Raw genomic sequence first — 18915 nt, forward strand, 5'->3', positions numbered from 1 at the left:
GAATGAATGAAACTAAATATAAAACATACCTATGATAACATACCTGAAGGGAATGAACACACGTGGAAAATTATGTTCAGGTGGTGCAACTGTGGGTGTTTCCTCCACTTTCCCTCTATTTTCCAATTCTCCCTAAAGTTGTGATAAAACTTCCTCAGTTCAAAGGATGGTCACAGAAATCCCTCACCAGGCTCAGGCTGCTTCCTCTCGTCCTACAACTAAGGAAGCATCGGAATGGGAGTAGGTATGTGACCTAGCTTCAATTCTAAGAGGGCTATTTTGCAGCGTGTGTGGCTCCAGCCAAGGGTCCCTAGGGTACCGGATATTTAGGCTTTCCCTCCTGCAGCGAGAAGGCAGCGCTGCCCCCCATTGGAGCCTGCAGGAGAGAGGCTGCTCTTTCCCCTAAGCTGCCCCCAGCGCCTCGCTTCGCCCCACCCCGCCCCCAGCTCACTCCTAGACACCCACGGGGGTCGCTCATTACCCCTCCCGCCCCTGGGAGGGGTATCTCCTTCCCAAGGGGGAGGTCACTCTCTCCTTGAGGGCTCTATCTCCCCTGAGCGTCACCGGTCCTCCCTGGTCCTCCTCATGGGGTCATTCGTTCCTGAAGGAGAGGTCATCCCATCCCCGTAGAGCCCACCCCCCTTGAGGGGGGAGTCGCTCGTTCCACCAGTCCCTCTGGGGGGGAGGGTCATTATTCCCCCGTCCCTCTCCAGAGGGGGTCATTCGTTCCCAATGAGGTCACCCCCTCCCCCAGGCCCCATTCCCTCCGAGGGGGTCGCTCTCCCCCAGCCCTCCTGAGGCGGCGCGGCACTCGTACCCGAGGGGGAGGTCACGCCTTTCGCCCGGCCCAGTCCCCCGAGGGTCAGCACCGCCTCCTTCCGGGCCCTCCCCCACGAACGGCCACGCCGGGCGGGGCTCCAGTGCGGGGAAGCGGCGGCGGGTCAGGCTACCGGGTCCAGAGCGCGGAACCGGGCGGCGCGGCGGCGGCGGAGCGCTAGCCATGGCGGGCTGCTGCGCGGTGCTGGCGGCCTTCCTGTTCGAGTACGACACGCCGCGCATCGTGCTCATCCGCAGCCGTAAAGTGGGGCTCATGAACAGGGCGGTGCAGCTGCTCATCCTGGCCTACGTCATCGGGTGAGCGCGGCCGCGGGCGAAGACCCTGAGGGGTCCCGGGGACAGGGTGTGATCCGACGGCCGGGAACTCCCCCTTCTGGGTCCCGGCCACGCACCTGCTCATTCTGGCCTAGGTCCTCGGCCGAGCCCCGCGAGCGCCCTCCAGGTGGGGTCCAGGGGACAGCGGCCCGAAGCCAGGGATACATCCCTACTCCCCCAACCCTCCACCCCCGACCCTAGCCACCAGAGGGACGGGCTCTGTGCCAGCTCTGGGTCCAGAGGCTGCTTTGATGTTGTGTCTTGAAGGCAAAGCCTAGCTAGATCTTCATCCTCGCCATTCATGCTTCCTGTCCCTTCTGACTTGCTCCATGATGTCCTTTGGCTGGGGGTGGGAGGGCTTTGCCCTAAATGACTCACTCTTTGCTCTTCACTTCCCATTCTGATGATCTGCTGACAGAAACCAAGGTTTGGGATTTCCACTTGGTTCCTTTTGGGTCTGTGGCTTCCTGTCCTTTCCTTTGAGCATCATATGGTAACCCAAGATAATAGAGAGGTCACACTTTCAAAAATCACTTAAGTTCAGTTCCTTCCTTTTATGGGATTGTTGGAGTTTTTGGTATAGGCACCTGCTTTAGACTTATCGTTCCGCATGCTGCCCTCTTTGCTTATGTGTCCCTCCACCATAAGTCCTCACCTAGTGCTTAATTTTAATTGATGCACCCTTACAATGTAATAAAACTCGAGAGGAGGTGGAAATTGATTTACCAACTGGGCCCGCTTTCAAGGTTCACCTGGGGTGTTATGGTGTCTACAGCTGCTGAGCTGACAGATGTTACCTGCTGCATCGTGGGGGGGGGGTTGTTTGTTTGTTTTTGTTTTTCTTAAAAGGCCTAATACAGTGTTCCCCAAACTGCACATAGAGCTATTTGAGAATCTTTAAAAAATACTGACTGCTGACTCTCAGACCCAGACTTTCTGATTCAAGTGCTGTAGAGTATGACCAACTCCCCAGGTGATTCTAATGTGCAGCAAATTTTGGGAACCAGTGTCCTAGTGTTTCCCAAACCTACCTGAACATGAAGGACTCATCTGAGGAATTGTTTAAAGGTAACAGGACACCATCCCCCCCTCCCCCCCCCCACCCTGGGGTGGGACTTGGAATCTGTTAACACTGCCTAAGGGAATCCCCATGATCTGGCAGGTTTGGCTTCTACCATCTATCAGCGCAGCAGCAGTAGGTACTGACAGTAGTCAGTAAAAGGGCTTTCCAGGTATGAACTCTGCATCAGAACCACCTGGCCTACCCCCAGGTTTGGACTCTAAGTCACATTAAGTACCATCACAACCAACTCCTTGCCCCCCAGTGATTGTGATGCACCCTTAAACTTCGAGACCCACTACAAGCTGGTTAACTAAACTCATATTGCTGGGTTGGACCTGAAGCATTTGGAATCAGGAGCTGTCAGGCAGCTTTTTCCTTTTGGCTTTTGCTGCTCGTAGGAGAATCAGTTTACATCTACTTCTAGGTATCTAGGGTATCTGTAAAGTTCTAGACTGCATACAGTATATCTGCAGTATGGTAGCCAGGAGTCACATGAAACTGTTGAGCATTTGAAACACCCCTACTCCAAATTGAGATGTGCAATCACTGTACAATGCACGCCAGATTTCGAGGACATAGTACAAAAAACAATTAAATATCATATTAATACATCTTATATTGAAAGCATTAACATATATTGGATATGTTGAGTTACATAAAACATATCATTGAAATTAATTTTACCTGTTACTTTTTAATTTTTAACATGGCTACGAGAAATGTTGAAATTACACGATTCGCGTTGTATTTCTGTTGGGCAGTGCAGCTTTATAGGATTCCTATGGAGTGTTGTCTGCCTTGATCATGAGGATTTTTTAAGCAGTAAATGCTTTGCTTTTATACATCTTGCTGTGATCAGATCTGACTCAGGATCTGAATTTAGGGCTTTTAAGAAAAATTTTAAAAAACCTCATCTCTTAACTTTCTGATTCAATTCATCTTGGTGAAATTGTGGTCTCTTTTCCAGTACTGATCAAAGGTAATCCTTCCTCAAAAAGAGACTGAACAGGACTTTCCTGGTGGTCCAGTGGTTAAGACTCTGCACTTCCAATGCAGGGGGCATGGGTTCAATCCCTGGTCGGGCAACTAAGATCCTGTGTGCTGCATGGCCAAAAAAAAAAAAAAAAAAAAAAAAGAGAGACTGAACACTTCTCAGTTATCTAATTGTATTATCAGTCACAGGATGAGGTAATAGTTATTTACATAGTGATTGAGATGAAACCATGTGTCTCTGACTTAGCAACTCACTATCCAGTCAGCCCTCTGTATCCTCAGGTTCTGCAGCCACAGATTCAACCAACCATAGATAAAAGATATTAAAAAAAAAATTCCAGAAAGTTCCAGAAAGCAAAACTTGAATTTGTCACTTGCCAGCAACTATTTTTACATAGCATTTACATCGTATTTACAACTATTTACATGGCATTTACTTTGTATTAGATATTATAGGTAACCTAGAGATGATTTAAAGTATAGGGGAGGATGTGCATAGGTTACATGCAAATACCATGCCATTTTATATAAGGGTCTTGTGCATCCGTGGTTTTTGGTATCCCCAGGGGTCCTGGAACCAATCCCCTATGGATACCAAGGGATGACTATACTTGGTGGTAAAGTAATAGTGACCCTGCTCTAAGCTTCTCTGTGTCTGACTAGAATTAAATGGAAGCTTATACTGCAGCTGAATTCCTAGAAACCCTGAAGAAGAGGACTTCTTAGGGAAAAAGCCCATCTCTAAGATGGGTAGTGAACTTGGAGACTACTCAGACAATAAGTAACCAAATAAGCAAATTTCTGAAGTCTCAGCACCTAGAGCTTATAAGGAGGGGAGAGGGATGCTAGTAGTATTTCTTGACTCTAGAAATTACAACAATAGTAGTCACTATTGACGTTTAACAACAGCTCTGATGGGGAGGAGTTCTGATTTGTAGTACTGGCCAATTTCCACGGTGTAAATGTTCCCATTGTGGCCAATTTCAGTCTGCTGATAATGGCTCACAAACATTGTTCCAAGCATTTGACATGCATTAACTCACGTAACCTCACAACAATCCTGTGAAGTCTTGTTATCATTCCCGTTGTATAGATGGGAAAAACAGGCACAGAGAGGTTAAGCAGCTTGGCCAAATTTATGCCTAGTGAGTGATGAACTGAGATAGGCTGGCTTCAGTCTGTTCCAGTGTCCTAACCACTATGCACCAATGCCTTCAGATTTTTAATTATTCAGGCTGGTAGTGAAGTCTCCACTTCAGAGGAGAGAAACATACATGTGACCTGAATTCTTAGAGAAAAAGTAAGAAACTATTATACATTTACTTAAAAGATATGATTCTCCTTTCTAGAGGGCATATATAGCATAGAGGGCAAGAAAGGAGACTTCGAAAGCAAAAAGCTTGAGTTCAAATGCTGACTCTGCCATTCACTACCTGTGTGACCTTGGGCAAGTGACTTAACCTCTCTGAATTACAGTTTTCTCCTCTGTAAAATGGAGAAGAATAATGACACCTGCCTTATAAAGTGGTCAGTATTAAATTAGTTAATACACATAAAGAGCTTAGATCAGTACCTGGCACCTAAAGACATTCAAATGGTAACTATCATTATCATAATTTCTATTATCTCATGGTAATTCTGCGGGTCATAGTGCATTGAAAGTGTTCAAATACCTAGTAATAAAGACAGCATTCACTGAGCATTTTCTTTGTGCTGATCACTGCACTAAGTTACAAAGTTAAGCAGCTTTTGCAAAGTCACAACTAGTAAACATCATACTTTCAGCCTCTGGCTACCAGAGGCTCCCTAGCATTAACTCAAATTCATGCAATCCTAATGGCAATTTAAGAGACCCGTTTTATTTTGTAGCTGGGTGTTTGTGTGGGAAAAGGGCTACCAGGAAATGGACTCTGTGGTCAGCTCTGTTACTGCCAAAGCCAAGGGTGTAACCACGACCAATACTTCTAAACTTGGATTCCGGATCTGGGATGTGGCCGATTATGTGATTCCAGCTCAGGTAAGCCTCCCACTGTGTCTCTGTCTAAAGCTCAAGCCTCTAGTTAGCTGCTTTCCCTTCACCTTTGCACTCTTGATTAGTGATTGGCATGCCCAGAGTTCTAACATCACCAATGCCCAGACTGATGGTTTTAGTCCAAGAGAGCAGTGCAGACAGACCTCTTTTTGGCTTAGGGTCTAACAGGTAATATTCAATCAGCTACGTTTCTTCAGCCCTAAAACATGGCTGGCTTAAACAGAGGAAGCTTTCCATATGGACATCTGAGTCTGTCACCGGACTTGAAAAGTAGAAAAGCACATGTTTTAAATCCTGGGAAAAATGCAGGTGGAACTATCACCTTTCCACATTTTGTGGTTTGCTTTACTGTTGTAAACCCACAAGGTAAATCTTTTCAGACAGCGTACAAACTTTAACAGCCCGTAGAGACCCAAAGCCAAAGAAGAAGGAAACAGCCATACCCATATAGGATTCCATCAGGAACACAGGGGAGGGAAGAAACTGTTTGATGCAGCATCCTAGTCTCCCGTCTGTTAATCCACAAAGCTCCAAGTTAAATATTGACTCTCTTTAACCATGATAATGGCTCTGATCCACAGTCAAACCCCACATATCCCTCCAGATGGCCCACGTGCTAGGGTGACTGGGGTGGCCACATGCAGATAAGCTGCCAGCTCTTGGCTCAGAGCAAGGACTTCAGAAACTCTCTCTTCAAGTGTGTTCATTTTCCCTCTGCCTTCTCAAGAGAAGGCTCTCGTGGGGTGCCCAGAGAGAAATCAGAGCTAATAAGCCATAAAGGTCAAATGGAACAGGGGACTCATAGTTTGCTGGAGGAAGCTGGTGCTGTTGGCATGCACGTGTCTCTACAGAGAGACTTCTGCTTCCTACGAAGCCACGGCCTCGTCCTGGCAGGCTCGGAATATCACACTCCATCTGTTTACTGGACCCACAGAAGGGTACGGCCCCCTGCTTCTGCCCCTCAGTGGAAAGGAGCATACAGCAGCTCTGCCTTCCATCTCGGATCGGAGCCGGGGGCCGTGTGAGTCCCACACGGCTCTCTTCATGAGCTTTCACGATATCCTCCTCCTCCAAAGATGGAACACAAACATGTATTTGCACCGCATCTACTCAGCTCATCTCCAGACTGAAATTTCCCTAAACTTAAAATAGATAAGAAATAGGAAACAAAAAGTAAACCACACTGACTTGTTCAGGTCTAACTCCGGAGAGACGCAGGAACAGCCTTCTGTAAACACCAAGCAAGCAGTGTGTCTACATATGGAACACGGGAGCCTGCTGGGGCGCCTGACCCGGGCCTCCTGCCACATTCTCACGCCCCCTCCTGTGGCCATTTCCTCATTTCCCAACATGCTTTGTTCCAGGTCTGTCTTTGAAAGATGCCAGCTATTCCCAGAGCGTCTACCACCTTATCAGACCTGGGAGTGGAGATGTCTACAGACCCTTTGGTCCCTGAGTTTCCCTGATGGCTCCCAGCACTGACTGCTCTTCTCAGGAGTATGAAATGTTCAGAGCATTTCATTTTAGAGCACCAGCGCCCAATAAGGAGGAGGTCCAACTAGAATTTGCAGGGTCTTTGTCTTTTTTTCCTTGTACTGGGAGGTCACTGTTAGCAATTCTTCAGTCTTATCCCCAAGTGAATTGCTCTCCAGAAACTTTAAATCAACCATTTGGCACCTGCACACTTAGGAGGAGAACACAGAACCTTCTCAAAAGGAGAAGTGTCAGGCTTCCCTGGTAGTGCAGTGGTTAAGAATCCGTCTGCCAATGCACCAGGGTTCAAGCCCTGGTCCGGGAAGATCCCACATGCCGCAGAGCAACTAAGCCCGTGCGCCACAACTACTGAGCCTGCGCTCTAGAGCCTGCGAGCCACAACTACTGAAGCCCGCGCGCCTAGAGCCCATGCTCCACAACAAGAGAAGCCACTGCAGTGAGAAGCCCGTGCACCGTAGCCAAGAGTAGCCCCTGCTCGCCGCAACTAGAGAAAGCCCACGCGCAGCAACGAAGACCCAACACAAACAAAAATAAAATAAAGAAAAAAAAGGAGAAGTGTCAATGGCGAGCCCTGATTGGGCCTTCTGTATAGAATGTTTTATGTATTTATTTTAGTTCCTGTTAGGAAAGAGAACCAGCCTAACTTGAGACCTTTGAGGTCTTGTGTTTCTGCGCCTGTGAGGTAATCCGGTTGGCAGAGGATATACTGAGCACTTATTGACTCTTTTCCCTCAAGTCAAGCTTTATTAAGGAACCATTTCAGGGTATAGACATGTTTTTTTAACCTGAGGTGAAATTCATGTATCACAGTATTAACCAGTTCAGAATCAAAACTCCAGTGGCATTTAGCACATTCACGATGTTGTGTACCATCACGTCAGTCTAGTTCCAGAACATTTTCGTCAGTCTAAAAGGAAAGCCCCCACTCATTAAGCTATCATCCCCTTGTCCACCTTCTCCCTCACCCCCTCACAACCACTAATCTACTTTCTGTTCCTGGATTTGCCTATCCTGTACATTTCACATCAATGGGATCATACGCTACGTGGCCTTTTGTGTCTGGCTTCTTGGACTCAGCATCATGTTTTTGAGGTTCATCTACATTGTAGCCAGGTCTGTGCTTCATTCCTTTTTATGGCTGAGTCATATTCCCTTACGGGTATGGACCACAATTTGTTTATCCATCCATCCGTTGATAGACACTGAGTTGTTTCCTCCTTTAGGCTATTGTGAATGGTGCTGCTGTGAACATGTGTGCAAGTATTGGAGCCCCTGTTTTCAGTTAGGTTATAACTCTCATCGGTGAGAATGGGAGACCCTAAGATCAGTGTTTTTAACTGTTTTCTGCATGGCACGGGGGGGAAGTGAAGGCACTGTCCTAGTAAAGGGTCTTCCCTGTGGCTCTGCCTGGCTCCTCTGCAGGTAGTATGCAGCACTCTCTCCCCTCTGCCTGCTTTACAGGAGGAAAACTCCCTCTTCATCATGACCAACATGATCGTCACCATGAACCAGACCCAGGGCCTCTGTCCTGAGGTAGGCAGCTTCTTGGGGAAGAGCCTCGGGTCTCATACCCACCTCTCTGTGCCTGTCCCACTGTGGGTGGGACCAGGCCATGTGCAACCTGTTTTCACTGGTTCTTCTTTTTCCAGATTCCAGATGAGACCACCGTGTGTGAATCCGATGCCAACTGTACTGCTGGCTCTGCAAGCACCCACAGCAATGGTACAAACCTGTGGCTGTGACTCCACAGTAGATGCTTAGCCTGGGGAGGGTAGCCCCCGACCAAACTGCCTCCCCCGTGGGCCCCCTCTCAGAGGGAAATCTCCAGGATGGAGAAATCCCCCACATGAGCCTGGGAGAGCCTGGTGTCCAGACTGGGGTCCTGGGGCCCCCTCGACATTTATCTCTGTCATCTGCACCCCAGAAGCCATCCCAGATCTTGCCCTGTCCTGTGGCTCTGCACCACCCCAGCCCTGCAGTTGGCAAAGCAGTGATGTGGCTAGGACTTAGACAACTCTTTTCCTCCAATTTGAATTTCTGGATGCTGTCTAAATCCCAGAATTAGACTAGCTCAAGATTGACTGCATAGGATACATGGTGGAGTTTCTACTCTGCCTCACAAAGTAGAAAGTAGGAGACCCCCATAGACCTGGGTGCCCCTCGCCCCTGTAGGAGTTGCGACAGGAAGGTGCGTGCCGTTCAATGAGACCGTGAACACATGCGAGGTGGCAGCCTGGTGCCCGGTGGAGGATAACGCACAAGTGCCAACGTGAGTCCTGCCAAAGGGACAGAAGTGTCCTAAATGCTGGGTCTCGGGCCTGAGAGAGGTGGCAGGGGAGTTGTGGCTTTGTGCTCTTGGTGTCAGCCTGTAGCGTGAGGCTTCCCTGGGCTGGTGGTTCTCAACCACAAGGCAGCAGCCCTCAGTAGCTAGTGGGCCACGGTGTTTTTCACTCAGGATAAGAGTGCAGATGACTTATTGCTAGTTAGGCCTCTGTCAGTTGCAAGTAACTGACAGGAAACAGTTCTCAGGGCCTTAAACGGGTGTGTACACACACACACACACACACACACACACATGCACAGTGGGGGCGGTTTGTTGTTCAACTAACCACAGAGATCCCAGCATGGCTAGACCTGGGGCTCGAAGGACAGCATCCGAGTCGCCACCTCTTGGCTCTGCTTCCCTCCGTGGTGGCTTCGTTTGCAGGACCCATGGCATAGTCCCTGGTCCCCCTGCCCAGCTGTCCGTAAAGATTCTAGACCTGTCCATCTTCACAGCTTCAGCCACATCTGTCAACCCATCCAACCCATCACTGTGGCTGGGGGATGGACTTTGCTTCTGGCTCAGGCCTGGGTCATGTGCCTTCCTAGCTCAGCGGGGAGTCAAACCCACCCGAATGACACAGGTTGAGAGTGGGGGAGGCGTGGCTTTTAAAGGAAGTGTGGGGTTCTGTTACCAGAAAAAAGGTACAGATGCTGGGCAGGAAAATTATTAATGTCCGTTAAAGTGTGTTTTATAAACTAGAGCAGGTTCAAGTTTGCCTAGAATAACATTCTTTCGAACTGCGATCAGCTGTGCTGTGAGTGGGTGGAGTCAGAAGTAAGCTCTCGGAACTGCTGGCAACCTGGGGCCTTTCTCAGCGTTCAGACTGAGGCCTAGATAAGCCTAGGGGAGCAGGTAACCATGTGATCCTCACCCTGGGTGTGTCGCAACACAAGAGAATGGTGAGGACTGCGGATTGCTGAGGGCAACAGCTCCGGCAAGGGAGGGAAATACTAGAAGACGAGGAATCCTAGCATTCTGGAGCTGGAAGGGACTTTATGGAGCCGGTGGCCATGTGTGGCTACTGAGCACTTGAAATGCAGCTGGGTCCAAAATGAGCTCTCAGCGCAAAATACACTCCAGGTTCTGAAGGCTTATTGTTAAAAAAAAAAAAAAATGTAGTATCTCATTAATAACATTCTATGTTGTTTACATGTTGGAGTAACATTATAGATATATTGGCTTATTACAGAAAAGCTCATTTCACTTGTTTCTTTTTACTTTATTTTTGGCCGCGAAGCATGTGGGATCTTAGTTCCCTGACCAGGGATGGAACCAGCGCCCCCTGCAGTGGAAGTGCAGAGTCCTAACCACAGGACCGCCAGGGAATTCCCTCTTTTTACTTTTTAATGTAGCTACTAGGAAATTTTAAATTACAGTGTGGTTTGTGCCTCACAGTATATTTTCACCGGACAGTGCTGTTATGTATTTTTTTTTTAATGGAGTGTAATTGCTTTACAATGTTGTGTTAGTTTCTCCTGTACAATGAAGTGAATCAGCTATATGTATGCCTATATCAGCGCTGTTATAGATCTAATCCAGTGTAGGATGATTTTTAAGTGTACACTGATACAAAAAATTTCAGCACTGAGTCACATGGAGAGAAAGGTCTTCCCAACTCCACTCTTATTCAGCCCCTAGCTGATATCAAGGAGGAGATTCTGGTCTGGAGTGTGTTCAATACCTCTCTGTCCCTCGCTGATTTCCATTTCTCACAGAGAACAAGCCCCAGGCTCAACACCTTGGGCTGACAAAAATATGTCAGCTCGTAATGACATTGTTCTTAGTTATATTTATTTGAACGATGACCTCTAACTTGTGGCAAACGATATTTTTTATGGTCATGATGGAAAGTTTTACTTCAAAATGAATGTCAGTTAAAAAAAAAAAAAAAAAAAAAAGTGAGTTGATCCTAAAGGTGGAAACAACCCAAATGTCCATCAACAGATTGTGGTGAACACATACAATGGAATGTTATTGAGCCATAAAAAGGAATGAATAAAAAGCTCTGACACAGGCTACCACAGGGATGAACCTCGAAAACATGCTAAGTGCAAGAAGCCAGACACAAAAAAGTCACATACTGTCTGATCCCATTCATATGAAATGTCCAGAATAGACAAATCCATAGAGAAAGAAAGTAGGTTGGTGGTTCCCGAAGGCTGAGGGGAGGGGAGAATGGCTAGTAGCTGCTTGACGAACAAGCAGTTTCCTTTCGGGGTGATAAAGATGTTCTTGAACTAGACAGAGGTGATGGTTGTATAACACTGGAATGTGCTTCATGCCACTGAATTGTATACTTTATGAATCTTTTTTTTCTTTTTTCTTTTTTTTTTTTGCAGTACGCGGGCCTCTCACTGTTGTGGCCTCTCCCGCCGCAGAGCACAGGCTCCGGACTCGCAGGCCCAGCGGCCATGGCTCACGGGCCCAGCCGCTCCGCGGCACGCGGGACCCTCCCGGACCGGGACACGAACCGGCATCCCCTGCGTCAGCAGGCGGACCCCCAACCACTGCGCCACCAGGGAAGCCCTGAATTGTATACTTTAAAATGGTTAATTTTATGTTCTCTGAATTTCACCTCAATTTTTTTTTAAAGGAGGGTTAATCTTAAAGACAAGTATTGCACATGAGGCACACAGCGGTATAGGGAGTGACAGAAGTTTGAGAAACGTTGATACAGTCCATCCCCTTGATACAGGGACGAGGGAATTCAAAGCCCCAAAAGAAGTGCCTCGGTCAAGGTCTTTATCAGCGGTAGCGGCAGGCTCAGCTCCCCACGTTGTGTGGCCTCATCACTGGCCCTGCTCCTTTCTCAGGGTGGGGAAGACTGCTGAGGCTTTTTATAGCTTCAAAGATTCCACCTGGGGGGCTTCCCTGGAGGTCCAGTGGTCAAGACTCCACGCTTCCACTGCAGGGGGCACGGGTTTGATCCCTGGTGGGGGAACTAAGATCCTGCCTGCCATGTGGTGCAGCCAAACAAACAAACAAAAAGCTTCCACCTGGGTCAGGGCCCCCCCCACCACTGAGGAGTCAGTCTACAGTGCCAGATCCTCCTGAAGAAACCCTCCAAAGCAGTGGGGTCCCCTTGGGAAATTCAACTCCTACAGTCAGCAGCAGCTGACGTGGCACTTCCAAGGTGTGGTGCAACAGCAGACATGCACTTTTTGTGTCAAGCCTGTAGGTGAATTCACCTTTGCTTTTGCTTCTTAAACCAGATCTGTTGAGCATTCCCAAGAATACCTGAGGGAGGTAAGCCCTGAAACCCAGCACCTGCCGGATGAGTGATTTCTAGTGAGGCCACGAGGCACCACCCCTCCCGCCCTTCGTTAGCTATTCCTCAGGTTCTTAAATTCCCACTGCCTTGAGGAAGAGGCCCTGCCCTTCCATGACTGGAAGAAATCAGAAGCCTTGGTTTGCAGTCTCCTCTCTTGACCTGGTGTTTATGCAGAGGAAAGTAGAAAAGACGAGATATGTTTTACTTTCTTCTTGGCAAAGTGACATCGTAAGACACATGGGTATGCGACTTAAAAATATTACCTAGGGGGCTTCCCTGGTGGCGCAGTGGTTGAGAGTCCGCCTGCCAATGCAGGGGACACGGGTTCGTGCCCCGGTCCGGGAAGATCCCACATGCCGCGGAGCGGCTGGGCCCGTGAGCCATGGCCGCTGAGCCTGCGCGTCCGGAGCCTGTGCTCCGCAACGGGAGAGGCCACGACAGTGAGAGGCCCGTGTACCGCAAAAAAAAAAATATTACCTAGGTGTATTAGGAGTGTACATATGTTTGTACTTTTGTTAACAATACGTTGTAATTTTTTTCAGGCCTGCTTTTTTAAAGGCTGCAGAAAACTTCACTCTTTTGATTAAGAACAACATCTGGTATCCCAAATTTAATTTCAGCAAGTAAGTGGCGGCCAGCTGTGTGAATTCGCCAGTGTCTTGGGGAAACTTGTGGCTCTTTTTTGAGGTTGTCCTTGCTCCTATTTTCTGCTTCCTCCCAACTTTAGGAGGAATATCCTTCCCAACATCACCACTACCTACCTCAAGACGTGCATTTATGACGCTAAAACAGATCCCTTCTGCCCCATATTCCGACTTGGCAAAATAGTGGAGAACGCAGGGCACAACTTCCAGGACATGGCTGTCGAGGTAGGTGTAGGTCCTGGCTTTTCTAACACAGTCTTTGACACATCTCCTTCTAGAATGGGCTCTGAGGAAAGCTCGCTCTGTCTGTTCGCAACCCACAGGGAGGCATCATGGGCATCCAGATCAAATGGGACTGCAACCTGGACAGAGCCGCCTCCCTCTGCTTGCCCAGGTATTCCTTCCGCCGCCTGGACACCCGGGACGTGGACCACAACGTGTCCCCAGGCTACAATTTCAGGTGGGTGTGAGCTTGGGCCCCATTCCTCATGTGCTGGGGGTGATGGTAGTTGCATCACTCCCCAGTGGGGGCCTCCACGCCCACCCAAGACCAGCACTCAGGCGGCACCCCAAGGGCAGGTGGGGAGGCGTGTGCCAGGGAGAGTGGTCCAAGCAGGGCCTTGCCCCTGTGGCATCCCGACCTGTGAGCGCCCTCCTCGCCTTTTCTTGCCTCAAGAACGACTGTCTGCTTTAGCTTTCCTGGGCCGGCCAGCCTCAGCCAGGACCCTGCTGGGGTCTTTTTCATTTTTTTTTTTTTGGCTGTGCACTTGTGGGATCTTAATTCCCCGACCAGGGATTGAACCCAGGCCTCCTGCAGCGGAAGCATGGAGTCCTTACCACTGGACCGCCAGGGAAGTCCCTCTGCTCACTAATTTTGAGGAGTGGATGAGCCTGTGGTCCTCCAGTCCAAAGGCCTCTGGGGCCTGATCCATGAATTGGTTTCTCGGTTGATCTGGCCCCCAGAATCTCCCAAGGTGCAGGGGATACAAGTTTTAGCCTCAGGAAAGGCCTCTGCTGGTATTTCCCCGCTAGAAGTGCTGTGTATTGGTTTCCTGGGGCTGCCGTAACAAATGACCACAAACTGGGTGGCTTGAAACAGCAGGAATCTGTTCTCTCACAGTTCTGGAGGCTGGAAGCCCAGAATCAGTGTGTCAGCAGGTCAGGCTCCTTCCTTGCCTCTTCCAGCTTCTGGTGGCTCCTGACAATCCTTGGTGGTCCTTGGTTCATAGGTACATTACTCAGTCTCTGCCTCTGTCGTCACATGGCCTTCTCCCATCTGTGCCTGTGTCTCTTTGTCCTTTGTCTCTCTTCGTTTACGGGCACCAGTCATATTGGATTTGAGGTCCACCCTAATCCAGTATGACTGCATCTTAACTAATTACATCTGTAAAGACCCTATTTCCAAGTAGGGTCAGTGGTGCTCTTTTGCTGCTCTTGTCTCCCTCTAGTGGTGATGTGTGGAATCAAATGCACAGAGCATCTGCTGTCCTCGTGAACCATCTGGCTCACTGATAGAAGGGCAGATCCTTGCATTTTTCCCTAGTAAGGGAGTCAGATTTGCATTGCTCTATCTCTACGGTTACACAGTTTCTTGTAGAAACCACTGTGGAAAACTTCAATCTTGGGTTGGAACCCCAGAACAGAGAAGCCGATGGGACCCTCACAAGGACACCCATCCCCCTGACCTCCACCAGCATCAGGCCCCACCTGAGTTCCCCGGGCCTGGACCAGGGCATGAAGTTGTGGGCCAGACAGATCTCAGGCCACAGCTTAGGCTCCTGGTGGATCCCCTGTATAACACGGGCAGCAAATGGTATCAGTCTCAGTGGTTCTCCCCCCAGCATGCCCCTTCGTGTTCTATTTTTGCATGTGGGATCTTAGTTCCCCGACCAGGGGTTGAACCTGTGCCCCCTGCAGTGGAAGCACAGAGTCCTAACCACTGGACTGCCAGGGAATTCCCCCTCCTGGTGGTCCTTTATAAATGGTTTTATTGAGATATAGTTCACATACTACACAGTTCACCCATTTAAAGTGTAGAATTCAGTTGTTTTTAGTATATTCACAGAGTTGTGCAACTGTTACCACAGTCAATTTCAGAACATTTTCATCACCTCAGAAAGAAACCCCAGACCCTTTAGCTGTATCCCTCTATCCCTTCAGCTACGTCAACCCCTGGCAACCACTAATCTACCTAATTTGCCGATTCTTGACTTTCATAGGAATGGACTCATACGATATGTGGCCTTCTGCGACTGGCTTCTTTCACCTAGCATCATGGTTTTTTTCCAGGTTCATCCATGTTGTGGCATTTATCAGTACTTCTCTTTATGGCTAAATAATATTCCATGGTGTGGGTATAACACATTTTGTTTATCCACTCATCCAATTGATGGATCAATGGTTCTTTAATACAAAAAATGTCCAGTGCTGAGATGCTCGGTCCCCCCACCCACAAAGCAGACTTGGCCATCACTGCTGGCTGGCCACCTTCTGTTAGTGGCCAGGGTCTCCTTGAGAGAGGTGGGGCTCAGCTGTAACAGGAAGGACTTTCAGAGGAGGAAGTTCCGTTTTAAGTCGTAGGAAGTGAGGCTGATGACAGAGGAGGGATCTCTCCGTGCACCCTTGTGCCAGCATTCCAGACGCTCTGCCCTGCGGGCCCCAGCGCCCTCCTCCTCAACAGGCCAGCCTTCCTTCTGCGTGGCTCACATGAGCCTGGAGAAGCCCCGAGGTGCTCGAGTGTGGTTCGTTCGGTAGGCAGAGCGAGCCCTAAGCCATTGCCAACTCCGCCAGGGCCTTGGGAGTTCACTCTGACGTCCCTCAGCAGGACCCAGAGGCTGTCTCAGGCCTCCCTGTGCCTTTTCCCTCTAACCTGGCCTTCTTTACCAGGTTTGCCAAGTACTACAACGACCTGACCGGCACCGAGCGCCGCACGCTCATCAAAGCCTATGGCATCCGATTCGACATCATCGTGTTTGGAAAGGTAGCCTGGCCGCCGGCTCCCCTCGTTCAGAGCCCACTGGTCCTCTTCTGGGCTGGCCAGGGGCAAGGGGCCCTCTCCCCACCCCTATCACAACTTCTTTTTCTCCCATCATCTGCAGGCTGGGAAATTTAACATCATCCCCACCATGATCAACATTGGCTCTGGCTTGGCGCTCTTAGGGGTGGTGAGTGGCTCACTTAGACCTCTCTGGCCACCCGCCTGGGACTGTGACCCCCCCCAGCACTGCAAGTTGAGACCCTCTGCTGGCATCCTGGTTCTTCCCCTCGACCCCAGACTCGTTTCTAGGCTCGACCCTCCAGGCTTATTTCCCTTCCCCATCCCCACCTGCTTCCTCCTGCCCTTCTCCAAGACAGCGCTCCTCGGGCCCTAACCTTTTCCCCCCGGAGAGATGGAGGAGCCCTTCATTTCCTTGGAAGATCCCAGGCTTTGTGGGAAGGGGCGCACACAGAATAATAGGGCCACAGCATCCTGCCTCATTCTTTCTTGCCCTGTGCTGCATTCAGGCAACAGTGCTGTGTGATGTCATTGTCCTCTACTGCATGAAGAAAAGATACTACTATCGGGAGAAGAAATATAAATATGTGGAAGACTATGAGCGGGTAGGTCGCCTCCTGAGCTCCCAGCCGGCAGGAAGGCCCAAGCGGCCTACCTCACCTGCCTCTTGTCCCAGCGGTGAGAACCCCTAGGTCATCGAGGTGTGTTGTCCACTCGCGCAGTCACATGCGACTCTTGTCATCTGCTCCATTTCTAGACCACCTATACTAGCCTTTACTTCATACTTTTCTTCAAATGGACTCACTCTTTAAAATCTAGGCTTCATTTTAATCAGTGATGTCTCAGGTTAGTTATGATAATGGATATCACGCCAAAACCTCTGTCCACACTCTACTTCAATTCGCCTTGAAGAGAAAGAGGGGTTGGGGACCCCTAGGACCTACCAGAATACGCTCAGTTGTGAAGGGCTGTCCAGACGTCCTCAGGGAAAGTCCCCGATTCCCACCTGCCCGAAAGGGTCCAGGCTCGCCTGCGGGCAGCACAGGGCGGTGCACACGTATCCATAAGCATATCAACTGACGATAAGCATATTGTCCTTTGCAGGGTCTTGGCAGTGAGACGGACCAGTGATGCCCACCCCACACCTGGGCTCTCCTTGGCCCTCATCAGAGCACAGCAAGGAGGGAGAAAAGGCTGCCTGCCATGTCACCCCAGAGGAAGTTCCAGATTCTGAGTCAGTCTCCACAAGTACTGCAGGGTTGCCCAGCTGCTCCCATGTCTGGTGTGTAGGGTTTGCGTAGTAAACCACTACGCACGTTGGTCACCTCCTGTCTGTGGCTGGGTCACCTCTGCCGTTCCTTCTCTTTGGGGTCACTGGGGCAAGCTCTGGCCCGAGGGCAGTGAAGTGGCTGTGGCTACAGGGCCGAGGACTTCTCCAGGGCCGGGTCTCCTCAGAAGCTTCCATCTCCAGCCCCCTTCGAGACAGGCCCAGTCCTCCAAGGCCCGGCAGCTCCACTCAAGCACTGTATAAGGAAGGCGGGACACCTGGCTGTGCTTGTAGCTCTTCGGCACTTCCAGGCTGCTGTTCCCCTCCCCCCACCCGAGGCTTCAACCACGAGGTCATGAGGCGGAGCTAGTGTTTTTCCTTTGAGAAGAGCTACATTGAGATGACTGAGGACCAAACATTAAAACAAATGATTTTCTTAATCTCTGTGTGGTTTCACAGCGTGAGCTAGAACTTTCCTTCCTTCCCCTTTACTTGGACCAGTAAATCCATTTGTTATCCCAGCTCACTGTGCTCCTGAAACAGTCTATTGCTGGAGCTTAGGTTTTTTTTTTTTTTCAACTTTAACCTTCTCTTAAAACCTAAGAAGTATGATCTTTGTTAGCTTGTGTTCCTATAGAGTTTACGAGATTCTTTTTCTGTGGTGTACCGTTTGTCTTACCGGTGCTTACATTTTACATAAAAGTGTGGGTCTGCACCACAGGGAACAGTTTTAGGTGACATGAAGGTGGCTTATCCTCCCTCCTCCTCATTTGCCTTCCAGAAACCTCCAACCAAAAGCAGCACCCCCTACACCTACCTTGCCACCGATGTGAAATGTTAACGAAGCTATTTCTAGCTTGCCTGCACACCGACTCTATTCCGCATCAGGTGTTCAGGATCTCCCTAAAGAAAGCAGCCTGCCCCGCCTCCTCGTTAGGAATTCATTTCCAACTGCTGAGGGAACGTTTATTTTAGAAGTGCTCTGCTTCTGCAGGATAAATGGCCAACCTGGGCTTTTCTTGCTCTGGGGAAAAAAGAAAAAAGTTTACAGACCCCTTTGAAGAAGTTCTGGTTCAAGCTACCTTTCTGAAAAATGCCTGCTTGAACACACCAGTCACATGGAGCTGGAATTTTTAGGAAAGGCTTATTATCTTGCAGGCTAAGGAGTGATGGTTACTGGAGTGAGGAAGACTTCTTTCAGCCTCCCTTTTCTAAAATGGAAGGCTACAGCCAGGTGGGATGAGGGTTGGGGGTGGCATTGTCCTTTAACTCACCAGAATCATCTTGCTTTCTGCTACAGCCCCACTTGTTGGCACTCCTTGGCACTGCCTCTTAAGTAGGGTTCCTTCAGCCTTGCATCCATGGATGACCTTCTAGGAGATTCTGAAACCCCTAAAGCTGCGCAAAGTGATGCACCTGTGTGCATTTCTGCTCGCTTTCATCAGATTCTCAGTGGGGTCTTTGAACAGGAACACCTGCTCTTGTCTCTGGAGGGCCCGTATTTCAATGTTGTATTTCTGCAGTCATGGAACAGGAATCTTTCAGATTTCATCTACTGTCGCTTGATAACAGAAAACTGAAGTCCAAAGCTAGTAAAGCAATCCTGTGGGCTAGGTTCACATTTAGAATACAGGGAGCCCTCAGCCTGCAGTCTGGAGAAAGCGACCGTTCTAAAATA

The 18915-nt window shown here is 49.3% G+C and overlaps 1 protein-coding gene across 2 annotated transcripts; it reads left to right on the top strand.

Moving 5' to 3' along the window:
- The first annotated feature begins 890 nt into the window (after positions 1-890).
- P2RX4 (purinergic receptor P2X 4) lies at positions 891-17682 on the top strand. Of its 2 annotated transcripts, XM_030860287.2 has the most exons (12): positions 892-1134; positions 5078-5225; positions 8196-8267; positions 8384-8456; positions 8907-9003; positions 12874-12954; positions 13059-13200; positions 13299-13435; positions 15862-15955; positions 16074-16139; positions 16480-16575; positions 17075-17682. In XM_030860287.2, the coding sequence occupies exons 1-12, from the start codon at positions 1001-1003 to the stop codon at positions 17099-17101; spliced, it is 1167 nt and encodes a 388-aa protein (XP_030716147.1). In that variant the 5' UTR covers positions 892-1000; the 3' UTR covers positions 17102-17682. The 2 variants fall into 2 exon arrangements, with proteins under 2 accessions (XP_060139143.1, XP_030716147.1); XM_060283160.2 differs by lacking the exon at positions 12874-12954 and having other exon boundaries at positions 891-1134.
- The last annotated feature ends 1233 nt before the right edge of the window (positions 17683-18915 follow it).

This window comes from Globicephala melas, chromosome 13, assembly GCF_963455315.2.
Source record: "Globicephala melas chromosome 13, mGloMel1.2, whole genome shotgun sequence".
NCBI classification, from domain to species: Eukaryota; Metazoa; Chordata; class Mammalia; order Artiodactyla; family Delphinidae; genus Globicephala; species Globicephala melas.